At 43.1% G+C, this 19,499-nt stretch overlaps 1 protein-coding gene across 1 annotated transcript in view; it reads right to left on the bottom strand.

Annotated features, from left to right (window-relative positions):
* Positions 1 to 18,602, bottom strand: part of CLMN (calmin) — a gene marked incomplete at its 3' end in the record, with an annotated part of 69,334 nt that extends 50,732 nt beyond the window's left edge. Inside the window, exon 1 of the mRNA XM_082283192.1 lies at positions 18,497 to 18,602. Coding sequence (XP_082139318.1) covers positions 18,497 to 18,578 — 82 coding nt within the window. The 5' untranslated portion in view covers positions 18,579 to 18,602. The remainder of the gene's footprint in view (positions 1 to 18,496) is intronic.
* Positions 18,603 to 19,499: the final 897 nt, after the last annotated feature.

Here is a 19,499-nt window from a genome sequence, read left to right on the forward strand (position 1 = left end):
TTGCTGGCCTCAAACCTTCTCCTGTGTCTGCAGAGTTACAGCAGAGGCTGAAATTGAGCCTAACTCTCTCACAGCAAAGGAGAGTGCTTTCCCAGCCTGGCATTTAGCATTTCACATTCTCGTGTACTGCAAACAACCATCAAAACCAGGGAGAAATCACGGCTGCAGAGGAAGTCTGCATGACCAGCTGAGAAGGTCCAACTTCCAGTTGGTTAGGGTTTAAGAGAAATGCCACCCATTAAGCCAAAATTGTAAAGAGAGTCTCGGGGGTCTTATGAGACAGGGCAGCTAGGTTCAGGGATCACATCCAGCCCCTGCAAAGTGCCACAACTCAAAGTGTTTGTGTTAAGAGTCGCAGCTGTGAGAAAGGCACAGCTTTAATGAGGGCTAAGTCAACAGGAGGGACTTTCCGGGCGTGTAACACCAGCAGCTACGGTGACTGCCGATAGGAGTATGCTGTACTGATCAAGGAAACATTTGCTGAAGTAGTTTTGAAGTGAGCAGTCTAAACAACCTCCCTACCATTTACACCAATGTCCTCCCAAACATGGGGCTTTTGTTAGTACCTCAAATCTTGCTTTAGTAAATTAAAATACATTTCCACTTTGCTCTGTTAGCCACTGCAAGAGCAGAAAAGGTGAATTAAATCCTAACACTGTTCTTGGGAATGAATGATCCTGGGACAATGTCAACAGCCTGGCAAGAGCTGAGGAAACACTCAGGCGTCTCCCAGCCTTCACTCATACCCCCTCCCTGAAGTACTCCTCAAGGACTTTCCATGCATAAATAAGCTAAGGTAGGATGAACTTTAAATAGGCCTCACCCTACCCAGTCAAATAAACTAGGGAACATGTATATCTGATTTGTAATATTTGAATTTCAAGCAGTGAAACTTCTTGTTTTGATACATTATACATGGAATTACTAGCAAGCTGCAGACTCGATAGGTATTTTATGTGTTGCTTTTTACCATGAAGCACAGATGGTTGACTTTGCTCAGGGACCGGGCATTGCTGGGAAAACTCAGGTTATGGCAGTCCAGCTAAACAGTGTTCTCCTGCTTACAGCTGTAGTTTAATTTATCCATTCACTACCTCTCAAGGCCAAATTTCACATTTTGCATCTGCAGTCAGGCTGGGCCTTGGTCATGCTGTAGTTACTTGTCATTCTCAGTCAGTCAGTGCTGTAATCTCACTTATTTGTAGTCAAGCTGTTGTTAAGTACAATGATGTACTTTCAAGAGATTACTCTGTATAAATAAAAGAACTTAATTTTTTTTTCAATGGTCACAAATTAGATAACAAAAGCAACATAAGCAAGGCAATAAATAAAATGGGTTTATACAAATTAACATTGAATTTGTTTGTTTCATAGTCTGCAGTCTGAAAACATGACCGCTTGCACTAGGCTAGTGTCATTGATTTCTCTTGCTCAGATAAGCATGCCACCAAAAAAAGTCTGAGGTGAGGTGGGAGCTTTTATTAGGCCGAGAAACAGGAGCTGGAAAAACAACAAAGCAACTTATCAGCCAGCCTAAAAAAAGACATTACCTCTCCCTACAAACCTTGCCTTGCTTATATCATGGCACTAAATTCACTACCCAAATATTTCTCATCCTAACAATTAAATTTTACATTTACTAGAAGTCCAAGAGCAGCAATTGATTTTGTTAACTAAACAAGATTTTCAGTGCAGAAGGGCAAATAAAGCATGAGAACACTGGTACTGGAAACACAGCTTGTGTAATTTGGCCAGCAGAGTCTTTGAATCTGTGAGTTCCCCCACCCCCACATGCTGCAATCCCAGCATCCATGGACAATCCCCAGCAGCAAAATGATGGGCCTTGGGACCAAATTACCTCCCAGCTGACACTGCCCAGAATTACCATCGCTAGTGTGGGTGGGTCTGTATCCCAAATAATTGATTTGAGAGACGAGCTGGCTCCCTTGCAGGCATGCAGGATTCCTTGGGGACTCCTGAGAGGAGGCAGCAGCAAGCTCCTGAAGTGGCTAAAAGTCATCTTTCATTCCACACTCACTGCCACGGCACTGAATTAGGAGAGCATTTTCTGTGAGGCTGGAGGAATAATTGGATCCCATGGATCAGCAGATGAACAGGTAATGTATAGCCATGGGTCAGTGTAGGCATTTTTCCTGGAGCATCCTCCAAGTCTAGAGAGGCCTAATAAACTGCTTACAGGAACCATTATAGGTATATAGCCATTAGGTATATAACCCTGCTTTGTCAGCTGCAGAGTAAACATACCCACACACATGTGGTCCCTTTCCAGCATCCTTGTTATTAAGAGCAGCTCAGGCATCCCCAGTGAGCTTCTTGTTGAGACAGAAAGGCAGGGAAATACTCTTGAAATTAATTCCTAGCCTATTTTTCTTTAGAGTAGCCACACAACTCCTCCTCCCTGCCTCAAGGCGATGTCAAAAGCAAAAACCAGAATTACAGACAAATGAGCCTCAGCCCCACTGCTCCAGCAGGACAGGGCTCTGCGCTCAGCCTTTCCAGCTAAACCACTCCTCTGCCTGCCCCTCCCAGCACAGCCTCCAGCACCAGCGGCTGTGAATGAGCCCAGCTCCACAGGTATTGATCCTGGTACAAGGCACATGCTTAGCTCAACTGGCTGGACTCAGGGCCCTCTCTCTGCCACTCTCACTGCTTTCTCCGCATCCACTTCTGTTGTCAGGACTTGGGTCGACTTCAAACATGCAATGGAAGATCTGCACTGCTAACACCTTGTCTCAGGTAAAATATGAGCAGAGGCAGGAAGTATCCTTAATTCAGTTTACATTTAACTATGAAGAGCTGAGGCAGAGCCACCTTCATTCTTCAGAGGAACCACTACACCAGCATCCAGGCTGATTAGGAAAGTTAATTCTCATTAACTTTTGAGGGTACTCATGTTGACACAGTCTATGTTATTCCTTAGCTGCACCATACCAGAGTGGCAGTGACCACGTTTATGGCTCCACAGTGCTGTAAATAAACGCTAAACCTGTGTTTTAATGGTGGCAGGCAGGCAGCAGCTGTTGCTGGTATTGCTCTCTGGACTCTCAGAAGGGAAGGCACTGAATAGCCTAAAGATATTACTGTCTGCAACGAGCATTTTCTTTCATAAACACCACCTGAAAAAAAATCAGCCAGCCAACCAGCCAAAGAAGTAGTATGTTGGAAAATAGATGATGAAAAGGCTTTCCTGTGCCCCTGCTCTGGGCACCAGGCTGTCAGATTTTATGTGAGGGGAAAGTAAGATATTACTTGATCTGAAAGAGCATGTTAAAGAAAGGAAAGGCAGGATACGGAATAAAATGCATAATTCATGGCTTGTGAAAGCCTTGAGGCAAGACCTTTTGGACTTGCTAATTGCTTTGCTGAGAAATAGGCCAGAAGCCATAAGAATGACTCCTACAGCCAGGCAAATGAATGCATAAAGCATTGCAACATCCACTCAGGGGCTTCCACATCACCCCTCTTGCACAGGTGTGCTGCTGGCTCACCTGGAAACATGCCAGCCAAAGACAAGTGTATGGGATATCAGGCTGATCCAAAGATCTAGATTTAATTCTGGTATGTAGTTCTGTATATCCAGGTTTTTGAATTGCAGGCAGATACATTCATATAAACTGGCTGCAGCCATATTGTAGCCCTTAGAGGACCCTCACTGTGTGCTCAGAGCCTTAGCATGCAACTCTGTGCACGTGAGACAGGCAGAGATGAGCACTTCCTCCACTGCAGTAGCCAGATTTAGCCTCACTGAGCTCAATGGCCAAAAATTCAGTGGGTGCAAGATCAAATCCCAGTTGCAGGCAAAGAAATTCATATGACAAGTAGGAAGGATGAAGGCAAGCTTAACAGCTTACAGTTACTGAGGTTTGCACAAGTGCATGGTTTGGTGGATTTAAGTCATGGACAAAGCATCAAAATCTTTTCACTTCTTATGTTATAACTACCTCCTCCTCCATGTCCCCAGCAATCAGCTTTGGATTTTCTCATCCCAGCAGGCAAAATCATAGGATTTTGTCTACCTACATGTTCAAGTCTCTCTTATTGACATTCTCTCCTTTCAGAAAATGCTATTCAAGCCAATTCCCTGATAATATCCTGCTGACCACCACCAGCCACTGCTCTTCTTTGTAAAACCACACCAGAATTTTTCCTTAAGGACCTAAGAAAGGCTTTGCTATTGCTGTTTCAAATTTGTCACCGAATTCAGTAAGTCATTCACTGTGTGTGAGAAAAGATGGACTTGCCCCCAAAGCATAGGGATCAGGCACCCTCCTGCTCTGCCAGCTTGTCCAGCTTCCAGCCCCTTCAGCCCCCTTCCAGCCCCAGCATCTTCTTGCTGTGCTGTTTTAACTGTCTTCCCTCACTGTGTCCTTAGAAGAGTCTAATCCCTCAGCTGATACTCTCAATCCATCAGCAAAAAAATCTCTTTTAGAGCCCTTTCCTTCCCCTTTGGTATTATTTACTGATGTATCAAAACTACTGTAAAAACTCATTAATAAAACACAGATCTGTATCTTCCATAAAGCAGCTTATCTCCATGAGATTGCAGAAGTAACACTACTGAAAATGCAAGAAAACAGAATCTGTGCTTTAACTGTAGTTCTCTCAGTCATACTACATCAATTAACTTACTGAAGCAGATAAAATTTTAATTTCTCATACACTTATTTTCTTACTTAAAGACGTTCCATCTATTTCTCAGGGTCAAGAATATGAAAAAGAAGAACTTGACAGAGATGAAGAAAAAATAAGATGATCAAAGATCCCTGGGCTTGACAGGCTTCATGGGGAAACCATCAGTACCAGCTTGTGAGTATGAATGAAGCTATCAGTTAGTATGATAGTGGTATAAAGTTTCAGAGCATATAAAACGTTTTTTTGTAGTACTTCAAATTACATAATGGTAAAAAGACAGACTGCTTTGCAATACCTTCTATATAAGAATCCTAACTATTATTCTATAATTATAAAAGGAGTCACAATGAAGGCAGGAGAATTTAAATAGCAGTTCAAACATCAATGGTGAAGTACAGTGAAGCTGTGGATACCCAGACAGATCAGACTAAAATGCCATTGCTAGCTCTGTAGGCAAATAACATTTAAACTACTTTATAACTAATGTGCAACATGATTCAAACCAAGCTGCAACACATTCAATGGGCAACTTTCTCCTACACCTTTTAAAATCTGCCTGTAACATTTTAACTCTTTATGTTACTGTCCCTTAGGTTTTGATATCTACAAGGGGCATACAAGGAATTCACAGTTTCCCCAAGGCCAGAGGTTCCAGCCCAAATAAGCCAATGAATGTCAAAGCATAGAGAAGTGAAAGTGGGAACAGGAGAACGTCACCTAATCTTGTGAGTTCCACCTTTAATAAATGTTGGTAGCTCCCACACTGGGTGTAAGGTAAATATGCATTAGCAGTAAGTACTGTCTGGTATAGATTTGTTTTGTTCTGTGACCTATGCATTTGGTCTAAGAGAGAAGGCAGTAAAAGCAGAATGGGTCCATTGCAATCACAACACAAAGAACAGTCTTTCACCTCATGCAAAGAATACTAGCACAGATGGTGAATCCACATTCTGCAGGAAAATCCATGTGCTTCCACATTAATGAGACATGGGTTAGAAGAACACAGTATTATACACTATCATCATTATGTCAGAAGTGATTTGTTGTCCAAGCTTAGGTATCCAGATGGTGCCAAAAATACTCCAAACTTTCTATAAGCACAAAGCTTTCACTATAATTAAAAAATGGTTTCAGAAAATGTACTGATTTCTCTGAGTATTTCTAGTTCACTTTTAACTGCTGAACATGCCCTGTATTTTGCTTACAGTACTTTAACAAGGACATATATGCCCTGGAAAACCTCAAAAGGCAGAGCTGAGGAGTGATAGCACAGGATAGGGGAGATGGGCAGAACCATCACGTTCCAAAGTGCAGAAAAGAAGGAACCAGGAAGCCAAGAGCTATGTGGTGCTTCCTTGGTGGATATACTAGCAAGGTCTTCAGAAAAGTACTGGCCTCTGGTGATGCAGGATGGCACAAAACCAGAATTACAGAACTAACTGTTCCGCATTCATACTGTTAAGATTAGCTCCTGGTCCCTTCTGATTCAGATCAGGTTTAACCCCTTCTGTCCATGATGGGTTTATCCATACTGGAGCCAAAGCAGCTGGATTTTATAACTAAGTCCCATTATTAGCACACTTTATTTTCTGATAGGAGCCTCAAAAATCTTCATAAAAGCTTGCAGTGAAATAATTGTTCTCTTTTCACTTCACTCTAGCTGACTCCCACAAGTCAGACTGTATTTTTCTCTTCAAAGTAAATTGTACAGCTTCTGTTAAAAAGCTCACCTTTGAAAAAAAGCCTAGAAAATACCACGCTAAATTTGACAGGTTTTCCTTATGTTTCAAAGCCAGGGAAGGGTTTTTCTGGAAAAAAAATGACACCTTTTCTACTCAAGAAAACTGAAAATCTGCAGAAAAAGAATGGGTGGGGAAAAAAAGAAAGAAAGAAATTGCCAGGACAGTATGTGGGTGACAGGATTCAGTCTTTAATCTGATAGGTGTATGTCAGCACTCCTTCACAAACATACCCATAGGGGATCTGATTGTTTTCCTCCTGTTATTGTACTGTTTCCTAATGATACCCCCTGTTTTTTAGGTTAGCTTTCTTGCCTGATGTCCAAAATGCGAACAGGTTAACAAAACAAGAAAAGCTGACACCTTTCATCATCAATCTATTTGCTCTTCTGAGTGTCTCAAGCAAATGCATCTTGAAATTAAAAATCATGTTGTCAACCATGCAGTAGACAATGTGGTCCAAAGACAGATTTACAGACTGGTAACTAGGTAGCAGACAGAGGAGGTGGCTGCTCAGCTGATGGATATAAATAGTAAAATCCTAGTCAACAGGATATTATTGTTCTTTGGGGCTCCCAAAGAAGCCTTAAGTGATGGATCAGCTCCTACGCACATATTGATAGCAAGCCAGTGCCCATGTGCAGTGGGGAGAACCTGCCCAGGGAAGACATGGGGCTATTTCACGGCTTACCAGGCCGCAGCACTTCCCATGCTCTGGTGGGAAGAAAGATTGAGAAGGTGGGGGTGAAGTGCTCAGCAAAACACCTGTCATTTATTCATTCCTCTTAATATGAGTAACTCATCTCTAAGAATGAGGCTAAACAGAAATGCTTTCCTCTGCTCATGCAATGAAACCAAGCCTAGATGGAGATGACTAAACAAACCCCAAAGAGCTTGAGAAACTGGGAATAGAGAACAAAGAAGGAAAGGAATCTTCCAGGAGCAGGTCAGAATGGCTTATTTATCAAGCTTTAACTCCACAAGACACCAGCTTCAACTGGCTTCAAACCAAGGCAGCTTACGTTCTCAGATATGCAGAGCTTCCATTATAAACCACGTTTAAAGGTTAGGCAATTAATTGCCTCATTCCTCTATGACCTTTGCAGTACAAAAACATAGAATCTGATTGATGTCCTATTTCTAATTTTGTTTTTTTAACTCTCTGATTTCTTTCTCTTGCAGAATATATTCCTATGATCATCCAGGGCAGACACACATCCTTCGATAGGTATTTCCCCACATCCACACAAGATAAATATGCCTCATCCATGCCCTCGGCAAGCTCTCCCTTGGTCTTCCTCTCTACCCCAGCGAGCTCTTTCAGACCTATGCACAAGAAAGACAGGGTTTCAGGACAATGGATATATCACTGCTCTCTGTTAAAACAGCATTTGGATAATTCTGAGAACTGAACTGAAGAGCATGAATTGACAGCAAGTTCATGCTGGGATAAAATTTAATCTGATTCATTTATGCATGCAAGCAGAAAGCTTTTATTAGCATACATTTCTCAAAGAAAACAAATTATAGTTCCTGGAGATGTTCATCATTAATTACCCTCTTCCAGCATCTAGCAGGAAGTTTTCTTCCTTCCGCAGCTTCACTTTATCTTCTTTCTAGAAACACACACTCAAAACAAAATAAACAAAACTTCTGTAACAAACTCAGTGAACTGAAAGCATAGTACAAAGAGCCAGAGAGAGCACAGCTAATTTGGATCTTAACTGAGGTAATTCCAAAGCACTTGAAGGAAAAAAAAGTTTCTACGTGAAGTTGATAACTAGTAACTCATAAAGATGGCCAACATACAACATCAAAAAATACATCTTCACAAATGGGGAAAAGTAGAACAAAGCAGATTTATTTCATTCTACAAACATTTTGTTCTTCTTGCATTTAAAAAACCCCAAGTCAAGCCAAACTGAAATCTGATTGCAGTTAACCTTCACACCAACTGGTGTGCACTGCACACAGCACCACCAAGCACATGCAAACCCAGAGGGGAACCACCGCCACCAAACATGAGAACACCACATGCTGGGGTGAAAGATGGGACTGTAGCTTCATGGTAATTATCAGCTTGTAAAGGTTTACTATAGAGAAGGCAGTATATACATGTTACAGTTCACATGAATTGTTAGGGGACATTGTTAGCTTTTGTTGTAACATAATGAAGGAGACAAGAAGATGTGAAGAAAGGAATTTGGTGAGGTAGCTCCAATGGTCAACTTGAAAAGAGAATACCAAGATTCAAGGCCTGCTCCACCAAAATTTTCCATGCTCTTACATAGAAGAGCATGTCATTAGGTTGTCTGGATAACTTTGAAATAAATCCTCTGGATTTCATGTGTCTTTTATCCTCAAGCCTAACTTAAGGGTGTCATCTATAGAAATACATTAAAACCATGAGACACTTAAACACTAAAAAAAATAGAAATAAATAGATAGAATACATTAGGAACACATTTCAGTTTTAGTCAAGATAAACACAAAGCAGTAAGAAGGAAAGCCTATGGGCATCAGTGTTATCTGAGTATTGGAACTCAAGTTGAGCCTCTCTGTAAAACAAACAATTGCTAAATGCTACTTCCACATCCATAACAGCCCCTTCATTCTTCTTTAAGGGTGCTGCATGCAAGAAGACACACGTGTAGCAGGACCAGAAAGCCAAGAAGTGGGCAACCTCCGCCAATCTTGCTGTCACGTGGTTATCACATTAGCACATTACGCTGTATTTTCCATGCAGCTCCTGTGTTTAGGCTCCAAAACTGATCATTAGTATGATAAATTAAATGAGTGGAAACTTTGGCTCAAAGAGCCCAAACTGCTGCAGCTCTGAAGTCAGTCACTCTTCCTAAGCTTTGGTTCATTAGTGAAATGAGAATACAGGAGGTCAAGTGAACATTCAGTTCATAATTAAGTGCCTAAATGACAAAGCTGTTTACTGGCTGGAGTGACGCAGCACAGGGGTCTCATCAGCACTTGCTGTGGGCATCCAGACCACTTCTGCAACTGGCTTTCGTAATCAGTCTCAGCATAAAAGCAAAGGACTCACTGTGCATGAAAAAAACTGAGATCCTGCATGAGAAAAAATTGCTCTAGAGCCATCTGTGGGATAGGCAATGAAATAATGCTTTGACCTTTCCCAAAATTAAAGGGTGTAAAGGACTTGAAAAGTACTAAGATCCAACCAGTGGAAACAAGATCTGAATATAACTTGCCGTGTTAATTAGTTTCCAAACAGTTTTGAGACAGATGGGTATCAGCTTCCCAGACCTCCTCAGCTGCACCAGGATCTCTCAGCACCTGTGGAAGGCCCCTCTCAGCTATGCCTGGGTGTGGACAGGAAGCGTGCACCATCCTTCTCCTGCAGAAATGGGCTCCCATCACCAGGGTCAACCCATCAGCCACTTCCTGACTTCAGAGGAGTCACACTGGTGCGACCTCCAAATTCTTAAATTAAAATAAACTCATGATGAGTGATACTGTCAGCTGCAGCTTAGACAAAGGATTTTACAGCATCCTTTAGCTGTGCTAGCAACCAGAATATGGTGCTTCCTTTCTTCATACACACAGTTGTTGAACAAAGATCTCCTATCTTTTATCTTTCTGATAAGGATAAGGATGTTTTAAAGTTTTGAAAGGCCAACATTGAATACGTCAAAAAGACTGTCTACCTTCACAAGAAGAAATGCAGTTTAGCCAGTAAAAATTCTAACTCTGTCTTCTTTCAGCCAATGTCAATAACCAAACAATTTCTGGAAGAAGACTGAGCATAAGTTCTTTATCCCACATTAGGTCCCTTAACAACTTTTTTCTCTAAAATGGGAAGAAACAGAAAAACTCAGGCAAGAGTCTCTAAAACTTCAAATCACTCCTTGTCCTGTATCCAGAGAGATCTTAAAAAAAAAAATAAACCAACAAAACCAGAACAAAAATGAGAGCAACAGGAACTAAGTGTTGTTCAGTGGCATTAATCATCAGGCCAGGAAGTCCCCTACACAGCCTGAAATCTGATAACACAGAGAGGGACCAAATGTTTCCCAGCTACTCTTAAGAGTCACTTTTGGAATCAGGTTTTGTACCAGAAACAGGCCTACGGAATACCTCATCAAAAAAGGAGAGTCAATGGGAATTTTGTCTCTGAAAGATCATCTTCTCATTTGGGCAGGATTTTTATGTTTCACCAAGTTCAAGTATGACATGCAAATGCTGGCCACAGTCCCTCCTGCATGATCTACGTTTCTGAGGACCACACTCTTCCCCGCGGGCCTGCTTCTGTTTGCCTTGTTACTCTCCCTGGGCAAACAGCCCAGGCAGATTTATGTTTCATTCCTTGTATTTAAGAAAATAAGTCTGAAGTGGACATTTCATACTATGTTATTTATAAATGCTGTATCTTTATTAAGTTACAACTGCAGTTCATGTTTATCATGAACATCAGTAAGAGCCAGAAAACTTTAATCATGTGTCCAAATGCAGTCACATGAAGGATCAGATTTTAAGTTATCTTCATTGGCACTGCTTTCATTTGTCACAGAGCCAGGTCTCTCTTGCCCTTCCCATCTTTCACTGAGCCAAGAGAAGCATAATCAGCCCTCAGTTGTGAACTATCCTGACTGCATACACCCAACACCTATTGACATACATTAGGGGGTTCTTCACAAAGACTGAAACGAAATGGCAAAGTACTTCTATCTGGCCATTAGTGCACAACAGAAGGACAGCCCGTGCATGTAACTGCTCCCTCTGCTTTGGCTGCAGTTCAGAGCTTCAGCTGGAGTCCTGTCAAATGGACACTTCAGGCTGTGATATGACTCTCACAACATATGAATAACACATGGCCTCCCAATTGTCAGGGGGCTTAGTGCACTGTTACGTGTATCTCTTGAAGAAAAGTTAGGAAAAAAGGGCTGGAAGAGTAAAAATGTATCTGGGCCATTCCATGGGTATGGGTAAAGCATCTCTGACCTTAGCAGGGCTCAAGAGTAACTCAGACATATGGAGCATCTAAACAGATGTGTTTTCTGGTAATGGACACTACATAAGATCAGGGACTTCTTTGCTCAGCTTGGGACACCACAAAATGCACTCATATCCCCAGTCTTAATTATGATAAAATGAAGATCCAAAAGTATGCATGCATTAAATATAACGAGGACTGGAATATAAATCTTTATGTTTAAAATGAACCCTGTGACAACATATTTCATGAGCATTTATTTTGTAAACAACTGGAATTATACTACCAATTACACTACCAAAAGAGGACAAACATAATGAAGCAAATCAGCACTAGATTTGCTAGAAAGTCTAGAAAGGTCTCATTTCTGACTACTAACAGTAAAAGATGCTAACATTCAAAGTATAAAAAACAAGGTAACTCATTCTTCACAAATATACTAGGTCTGAATTACATTGACATCAGGAGTAACTTTCAAGGTATGGCATAAAATACATTTTAATTTACGTCTGAAATTAATTAGTGGAAAATTAATAGAATCCCTCAAAGTATTACATTATTATAACAAATACATCTTGAATCATGCCATCAAATTAAGTAATGGGCACAGGATTAGAGTTATCTTTTAATTGTTTTTGATAACATCTATTCAGATTCAGCGGGATTTTTGGTTTTATAATGAAATCCTCTGCTTATAGCTTACAGGTCCACAGGCATTCACTCTGCAGATATCCAGGCTGTTGCTATTAAGACCATCCCTAGAAGATGCCAATTTAAACTTTTGTTCATGGCTGTAGAACCTCAAACTACAGCTAAAATACAGCTCAGCTCTTTGCACAGAAATATGCAGCAATTACAATGAAGTAAAATTCATCCTGCAATCCTCCACCTACAGTCCCTGCATTTAACTGGTTGGGGAGATATAAAAATAGAACAACAGGTACAGAGACATGTAGAAAAAGACAATTATTTCTTACAAGGGGCTGTGATGCCCTTCACCACCCCAGCACGGACCCATATCTCACTGCTTATCTGATAATTTCTACTCGTGAATACATTTTTGAGTTAATTTTGACTTCTACATGACAAGACAGATATTTGGCTCTTCCCCCTTAGACATGTGCCCTTAAGAATCGTTCTGAAATAACAGTAAGGTTCAACAACTTAGGACATAAACAAATAATGGTTAAATGGACACTGACAATCCAAATGCCCAAGGTTGCCTCTTCTAGTCCAACAGAAGTCTGTCTTTAAAAGTGAAAAAGGAAATCAAGTAATCTCTTTGTAATATTTTCAAAATAAATGCTACACATCCTTCAGAAGGCAAGTGACAGAACCTTGAAATTGTCCTTAGGAGAAAGAAAATTGTTTGAATTTCTGTCCAAATCAAGTAGACAAAACAAAAAACAAGCAGGAGAACTATGAAAAGTTCATTATACTTTAAAATCATCACTAGTTTTAACACAGTGTTTTGCAGACTGCCATTTTTAAACTATGACTTCAGGTATGTAATCCAGTCTGAGGTGTCACCAGCTCTCCTAATGCTGAGGCTGGTCAGAGCTTGAACAAAAGTTCACCCAGGGAAGACAGAGAAGGTGATGTTGGTAAGTGACAACACATCAACCCCATGCCTCGAGTCAGGTCCATGCAGTTGCCAAACACAGTCTCTCTTAAGACAAATTGTCAGTACATGAGTAGGTTCATGTGACTGTGGAGCTACTGGGCATGATTTGAATTTGGTGTCACTTCATCCATTCAATGGGACAGAGAGCCCAGACTTCTAATTTGTTAGAGAAATTAGGCACTAACCTTGTTAAAACTGCATGCTGAAACATGCAATCTGCACTTTGTCTCCCCTCTCGCTGCTCCTTTATTTCAGTGCCAGGGTTTCCTACATCTGGAGCAGGTAAGTCTTCCTTCCATTGCTGACAAATACTGTCAGGTATGAGACTGCCCTTACACAGACCATCCCCACTAGGACACTTAGGTTTCCAGCATTAACTTTGGCTTCTTATACCTGGATCTGAATCTTTATTTTGGGGGGTCATATTTATAATTCTCAGGCCTATTTAACTTTACTTTTAGATAGAATAGGATCACTTTGTAGTTGTACAGCACTTTGCCTAAGGTTCTCCAGACAATTTAATCTTTCCAAATGTCACCTGAATCTACTAAGAACTCCACTAAATGAATCTGCCTACAGGCAGAATGAAATCCTCCTGAGTATGGTGAGAAGTTATAGAAGAGTTGAAGTAATGAACAGTTACAGCACCTTACTTTTGTCAGAATGAATGGATACATTAAAAAAGGTTTCCTTCTACTCATGAAATTTCCATGTATTTGAAAAGCATGCCAAACTATAGCAAACAAGTTGAATGCGGCTGTATCTTGCAATTAAAGGAAAATTATTACTCTGTGTAGTTAAGTGCAAAAGTCATAAAAAAGTATGCTTCACACATAAATTAAAAAGAAAAATACGGAGAAAAACATTTTCAAGACTGACTATAGTACCTGCCTTTGGTCATCCATCAGAGATGCTTTAGCCCCCACAAAGTAAAGATATATAGATACTCTCACTGCCAGAGTTAACTTCTGTGAGTTACGCATTTGTGTTACTTCTCAAGACAGAGGCTTCCGAATCTGTTACCTCGTAAGATGCTGAGATTCATGTTAGTGACAATTATAGTTACTACTGTCCAAAGCTTACAAAATCTAGGTCTCAAGGATCCAAACAGGAAGTAAAGCAAAATCAGAGAGTGCTGGGACTTTATGACTAAGTGATCCACCCAGAGATATAAACTATGGCAAGGATGGGGAACCGATGCAGCTGATATTGTTCAGGTTATTTCTTCTGGTCTGTCACCATTTTTTTTCTCCATCATTTCTGACAGTGCTACAATACACTCCTGCATAGCCCTCCAAATACTTCTGCAGGCCATGTACCCCTCAGCAGAGCAAGAATGAGACTCAAGAAAGTATTTAAATCTACAGAAATAAAGGAATAAACATGTAGAGGTTCCTGTGAGTTCTGGATCAAAACCCTGAATGAGTAGTGAAATAACAAGCAGCAGGACCTTGACTCATCCTCTGATAGCAGAATGGTAGAGTTCTACCATCCCAGCCCATCTACTTTATTATAAATGTGCAAAATGAACATTCCAACTGTAATTATTTTTAAGTTGTGGTAACAGCACTTGTTTGCCAGAGATGAGCAATACATCTGACCGCACAATTATTCATCTCTACATATTTCATTGCAGGGAATGTAAGGAAAGATATGTACTGCTCAACATACATTTAGACTATTGCAAAGCACACAACCAACATACGATCTAAAAGAGGATGAGGATGTTGCCTCTTTCTAGAGAGTGCAATTCACCACACAAGGAAGTATATTTTTGATGATCCTAAATCAAGCTTCCAGTAGGGAAGATTTTAAAATATTCTTGTATTGTAACAAAATGTTCCCAATGGTGTTGTAATGAAAGAAAGAAAGAGAGAGGAAAAAGCCCAGCTCCTGGCAGGAAATTAATTATTGAGCATTCCACTGCTTGACGATGCGCTCCTACATTCTGTGCGGGGTTTCCATTTTTCTCTCTCAGTATGTGGAGAAATTCACTATGGAGAATACAAAAACAGAACAAAGAGCACGAGGGTATCAGTTTATTAAATGCATTTAGAAACTAAACAGAGCAGAAGAGAGGAACTTAGTTTGTGCATCACCACACCTAGTGTTTATTCCCTCTTTACATTCCTCTCCCTTCCATTAGATTGTCACTTCTGCATCTGTTCTCTGAAATCACCTCTGTTGGGAATGGAAGCATTGTGCCTGCTCTTAGCATCACTTAGCTGACACAGTTTTGAAATGTCACTTCCTTCTTTTAAAAAATATAATAGAAAATCTCTTGATGGAAAGGGAAAATAGAAGCCCACCGTTATATGCCTAAATATCAAGATGTAATTCCATTTTTAAAATAATTCTTTTTTTCCACCCCCAAGTCCAGCCCATTTAGTAAATTTCACCCCTTGCTGCCTATGAAAAAGCTGAAAAAGCCACAGAGGCCATAATTTCACCCATTAGTAACATGACAGAACATATAGTTCCTGGAGCTACTTCTGCAGCCAGCACATGAACCTAAAACTTCTTCTCAATTTGGTGGGATCATACCACTGTAAAAGCATCTTCATGAGAGCAGACACTTCCCAGTAATTGGCATCTTGGATTCTTCCTGGATATGGAACAACCAAACTAGAGAGGGAAGATGCAACAGACTGAAACAGCATATGCCATCTTCAAATACAATTCTATGTCAGCAATGCTCTATAGCTTAGCTAAGACATAATGATGAACTTTTCAAGATAAATAAACAATTTTCACTTTTAAAAAATGAGGCAGAAAGGGTACAGAAAACTACTACAGCAGATGGCTGTATGATTCCTGCAGAAACATTAATACCAGCTAGGCTGCTCAGGACCCTTTCTCACAGTCATTAGCACTTGGGCTCTTCCATCAGCTGGTGCTCAGCATGGCTCACACACAGCATGGCTGTACTGCCTCTATCTGCCTTGCACACCTCATGTTTCTCTGGCTCTGTGCATCAGCCCAAAAGTCTCCACCTCTGCATGCAGACATGCCAGTGTTTGCATGTGTTGTTCATATCTGCAAATATTTAGCTGCTGCCTCCCATCCTCTCCTTACGCCTTCTTGGGTCTATATTAATGTGATAGACTCCCCAGAGACCAGGAGGCACCTCCACATATGCAAAATGTCCCACTGAATGGGAGCATTCTGAATAAGACAAACCATCCACTTCACATTCTAAACACAGCTGGTCTTGCAAGAGAGTGCTGCAGGAGCTGGAGATGCAGCAGCAGATGGGGACCTTCACTGCATGAGATCCTTCATGTGGCTCTGGGCAGCAGAGTCCTGCAGGGGGTCTGATGGTGCTGATGGAAACTCTGTATTGTCCTCACCCACTTTTTCATCCTAAACTCTTGACTTTCTAGCACATCAAAGCTTTTATTGATTCTGCAACTGATAGAAAATGATACTGGCGATGATTCAGATTGCATTGTTTTGAGAGGAGATATTTAATTTTGAATTATAAAGCAGAAGCAAGTTTAATTACTACATACGAGCATATGCTGCCATTTTACAAGAAACTGTTCTGAAGAGAAGCACCATGCTCTGCCACCAAGCTCCCAAGCGACAAAAATCACACTCTCACGAGTATCAGACTCGCCATCTGTAAAATGTTTTTCATCTCTAGAAGATAATGTGAGAATTATGTGTTACAAATCATACATTTTGTGACAGCTATTATCACTTGTTTTGGAGCAGCACCTTAGAACAAATGCTTTTTCTCCCCTACAAGAGCTCACATGAGGCATGAAACTTCTTAAAAACCTATTTGGTAGTGCAAGCAAGGTGATAACTAATATATGTTTCAAAATTTCTCTTGTGTAGTAAGAAGGGAACAGGAGGGTTTTTTCATGAACATAATGCCATTCAATGGAATTTGCTCTGTAAGATGACATTCTCCTACACAACTACAGGAATTTTATATAAGGCTGTGTGCATCTGTATAAATGCATTTTAAGTTTCAGAAAGGGAAATTACCTTAAACCTTCTCTCACAAATGACTGAGTGGCAAAGCCAAAAAAATATTACTCTTTCTAAGAACAGATTACTTTTGTATTCCTTCTCAAAAAATGCCCATGAATTAAGGATTAAATTTGATTTAATTACTATAGTTTTGAGCAACAAGAGATCAGAGGCAGTCCAGCCATATTAACACAGAGAATCAAAAGAGACTCAGACAGAAGCCAGAAACATAGAACTACAATGTAATGAGAGACTGTCAAAACCCAAGGGGAGTGCAACCTGGAATCAACAGCCCTGACTGTACTCAAAATCTGAATTTCATTCAGAGGTTAGGATGATGCAGGTCAAAATGATGTGGAGTGACCCCATCAGCAGCTAACTGCATTAATACACCAGAGCTGAAAGAATGGCTAATTTGACTCTCTTTTCTGATAAATTATACATCTTCTATAATCAATCCAAACTGAAACTAATTTCCAGCAATTGCACTGCTCTGCCAGTAGACAGTGCCTTAATATAATTATGCATAGACAGGAAGAGATAATGACCTCTGATTCAAGTCTATTATTTTTACAGGAAATGAAGATACATCGCAGTATTATGTGAGCTATTGATTAAGATCAGTATGTTACATTAAACAAGTTGTTCTCCCATAAACCACTGCTGTTTTTTCCTCTTCCATCGAATCTTGCTGTTCTTTCCAATCACGAGGAGTTACCTGGTGAGGGGCAAACATAACTTTGGAGGAACTACTACTATTACATTGATACCGACCTACATTCAGAGCCAGGTATTTGCATCCCTTCCGCCTGCACAGCCTGTGGCAGAATAGGAGAGCATCTCGTAGATGATTTATCCAAAGATTCTGTCTATGTTTATTCAACAGTAGCTTATTAGAAGATACATGAAATTGTGTCCTCTGATAGTCATCGGCTTCCCTTCAAATCGCGGTGGTCCGGACCCGGAGCCGTGCCCTGACCGCGGCCGAGTGACCCCAGATGTCCAGACGGGAGCGGCGGGCGGGCTCTGCCCGCAGCTGGGGCGCCTCGGCCGGGCCCCATGGGGACCCCGCGGCGCGGCTCCCGTTACCCCACGGCAGGGTGAGCCCCGGCGCCGCCCGGCCGCCCAGATCTCCCCCGAGCCCAGCCGGAGCCCGCAACCCCCGCCCCGACGGCCCTCGGGGAGGTTTGTGGGTGGCAGCACCGCCCGGGGGGACACGCCGGTGCCACCTCCGCAGCATCCCCAGTGCCGCGGAGCCCCCGCTCCCCGTCCCTGCCCCAGCGCCGCTCGCCCCAGCGCCGGGGCTCTCCGCGGCCGGACGGGCCGGCGTCGCGCTCGGGGGAAACTTTGGCCCCGCCGACCTCCTCCCCCGGCCCCGCATCCGCGCCGGCCCCGCTCCGCGGAGCTGCGGGAGCCCGCGCACGGCGGCCCGGGGGGCGAGCGGGGGAGGAAGGACCGGCGCGGGGAGCAGCAGGGGCAGGGGAGCGGGGCGGCGCGGGGGCGGAGGGAGGGGTTTCTGCGGAGGTGTTGGTTTACCTTGGAGGTTCTGCACTCGGATGTCGCTGATGTGCCCGATGAGCTCCTCGCGCTGGAACCAGTCCCACTCCTGCCCGGCCATAGGGACGGGGGGCCGGGGCCAGGGGGGCGGCGGGAGCCGGCGGCACCGCCACCGCCGCCTTCACCGGCACCGACGGCGGGCGCGGAGCGCAGCGGGCGGGGGGACGGCCCCTCTCCGCGCCGGCTGCGCCCCGCCCCGCGTCCCTCCCTCCCTCCGCTCCCGCCCGCCGCCTCCCTCCCTCAGCCCGCCCGGCCGGGGGCGGCGGGCGCTGGCGCGGGGCGGGGCGGGCGGGGGTCCGGCCGTGCCCCCCGCCGCGGGTAGCGCCGGCGCCCGCCGCCCCTGCCTCCCCTCAGCGCCGGCGGCGGCCAGGCCCCGCACCGGCCCCGCGGTCTGCGGCAGGGCCCGCTCCGGCCGCCCCCTCGGGCGCAGGCGGGTCCGGCCCCGGCGCGGCGGGGACCCCGCGCCCGTCCCGCCGGAGCGGCCTCCCTGCACTCCCCATGAACACGCGTTTATTGCCGAGGCAGGGGGGCCGCGAGCAACGCCGAGCGTGTGCTCGCTTCCTCCTGCCGTGCCTGGGGACCGGAGAAGGGTCGTCCCTAGAGTAAGTGTCATGCACCACGGCGGTAATGGAAGAACAAAAGTATGAGCAGCAGAGGTGTTTTCCTCTTGGGGATGAAATCAGTGCCACTATACATTAAAAGCACTAATAGTTGCATACTCATTTAGCTTGCTGTTGGTAGTCTGTTCAGGCTCTCAAATTTCCTTTGAGGTGAATTGAATGTCTTCATGTACACCGTTTTTCATCCAGCTTGGACAGTAATTGTTACCAAGGCTCTTCGGTGTCACTGAGATCTGTTCTCTACAAACCTGATGAACAGAGTGAGCACTTCATTTCCATACGAGGCGTTTCATTGCAATATACCACTATTTGTACCTTCGTGCCAGTAAACAGCAAATTTTGACATAATCCAGTCAGACCAG

The sequence above is a fragment of the Coloeus monedula genome, assembly GCF_965178545.1.
Source record: "Coloeus monedula genome assembly, chromosome: 6".
NCBI classification, from domain to species: Eukaryota; Metazoa; Chordata; class Aves; order Passeriformes; family Corvidae; genus Coloeus; species Coloeus monedula.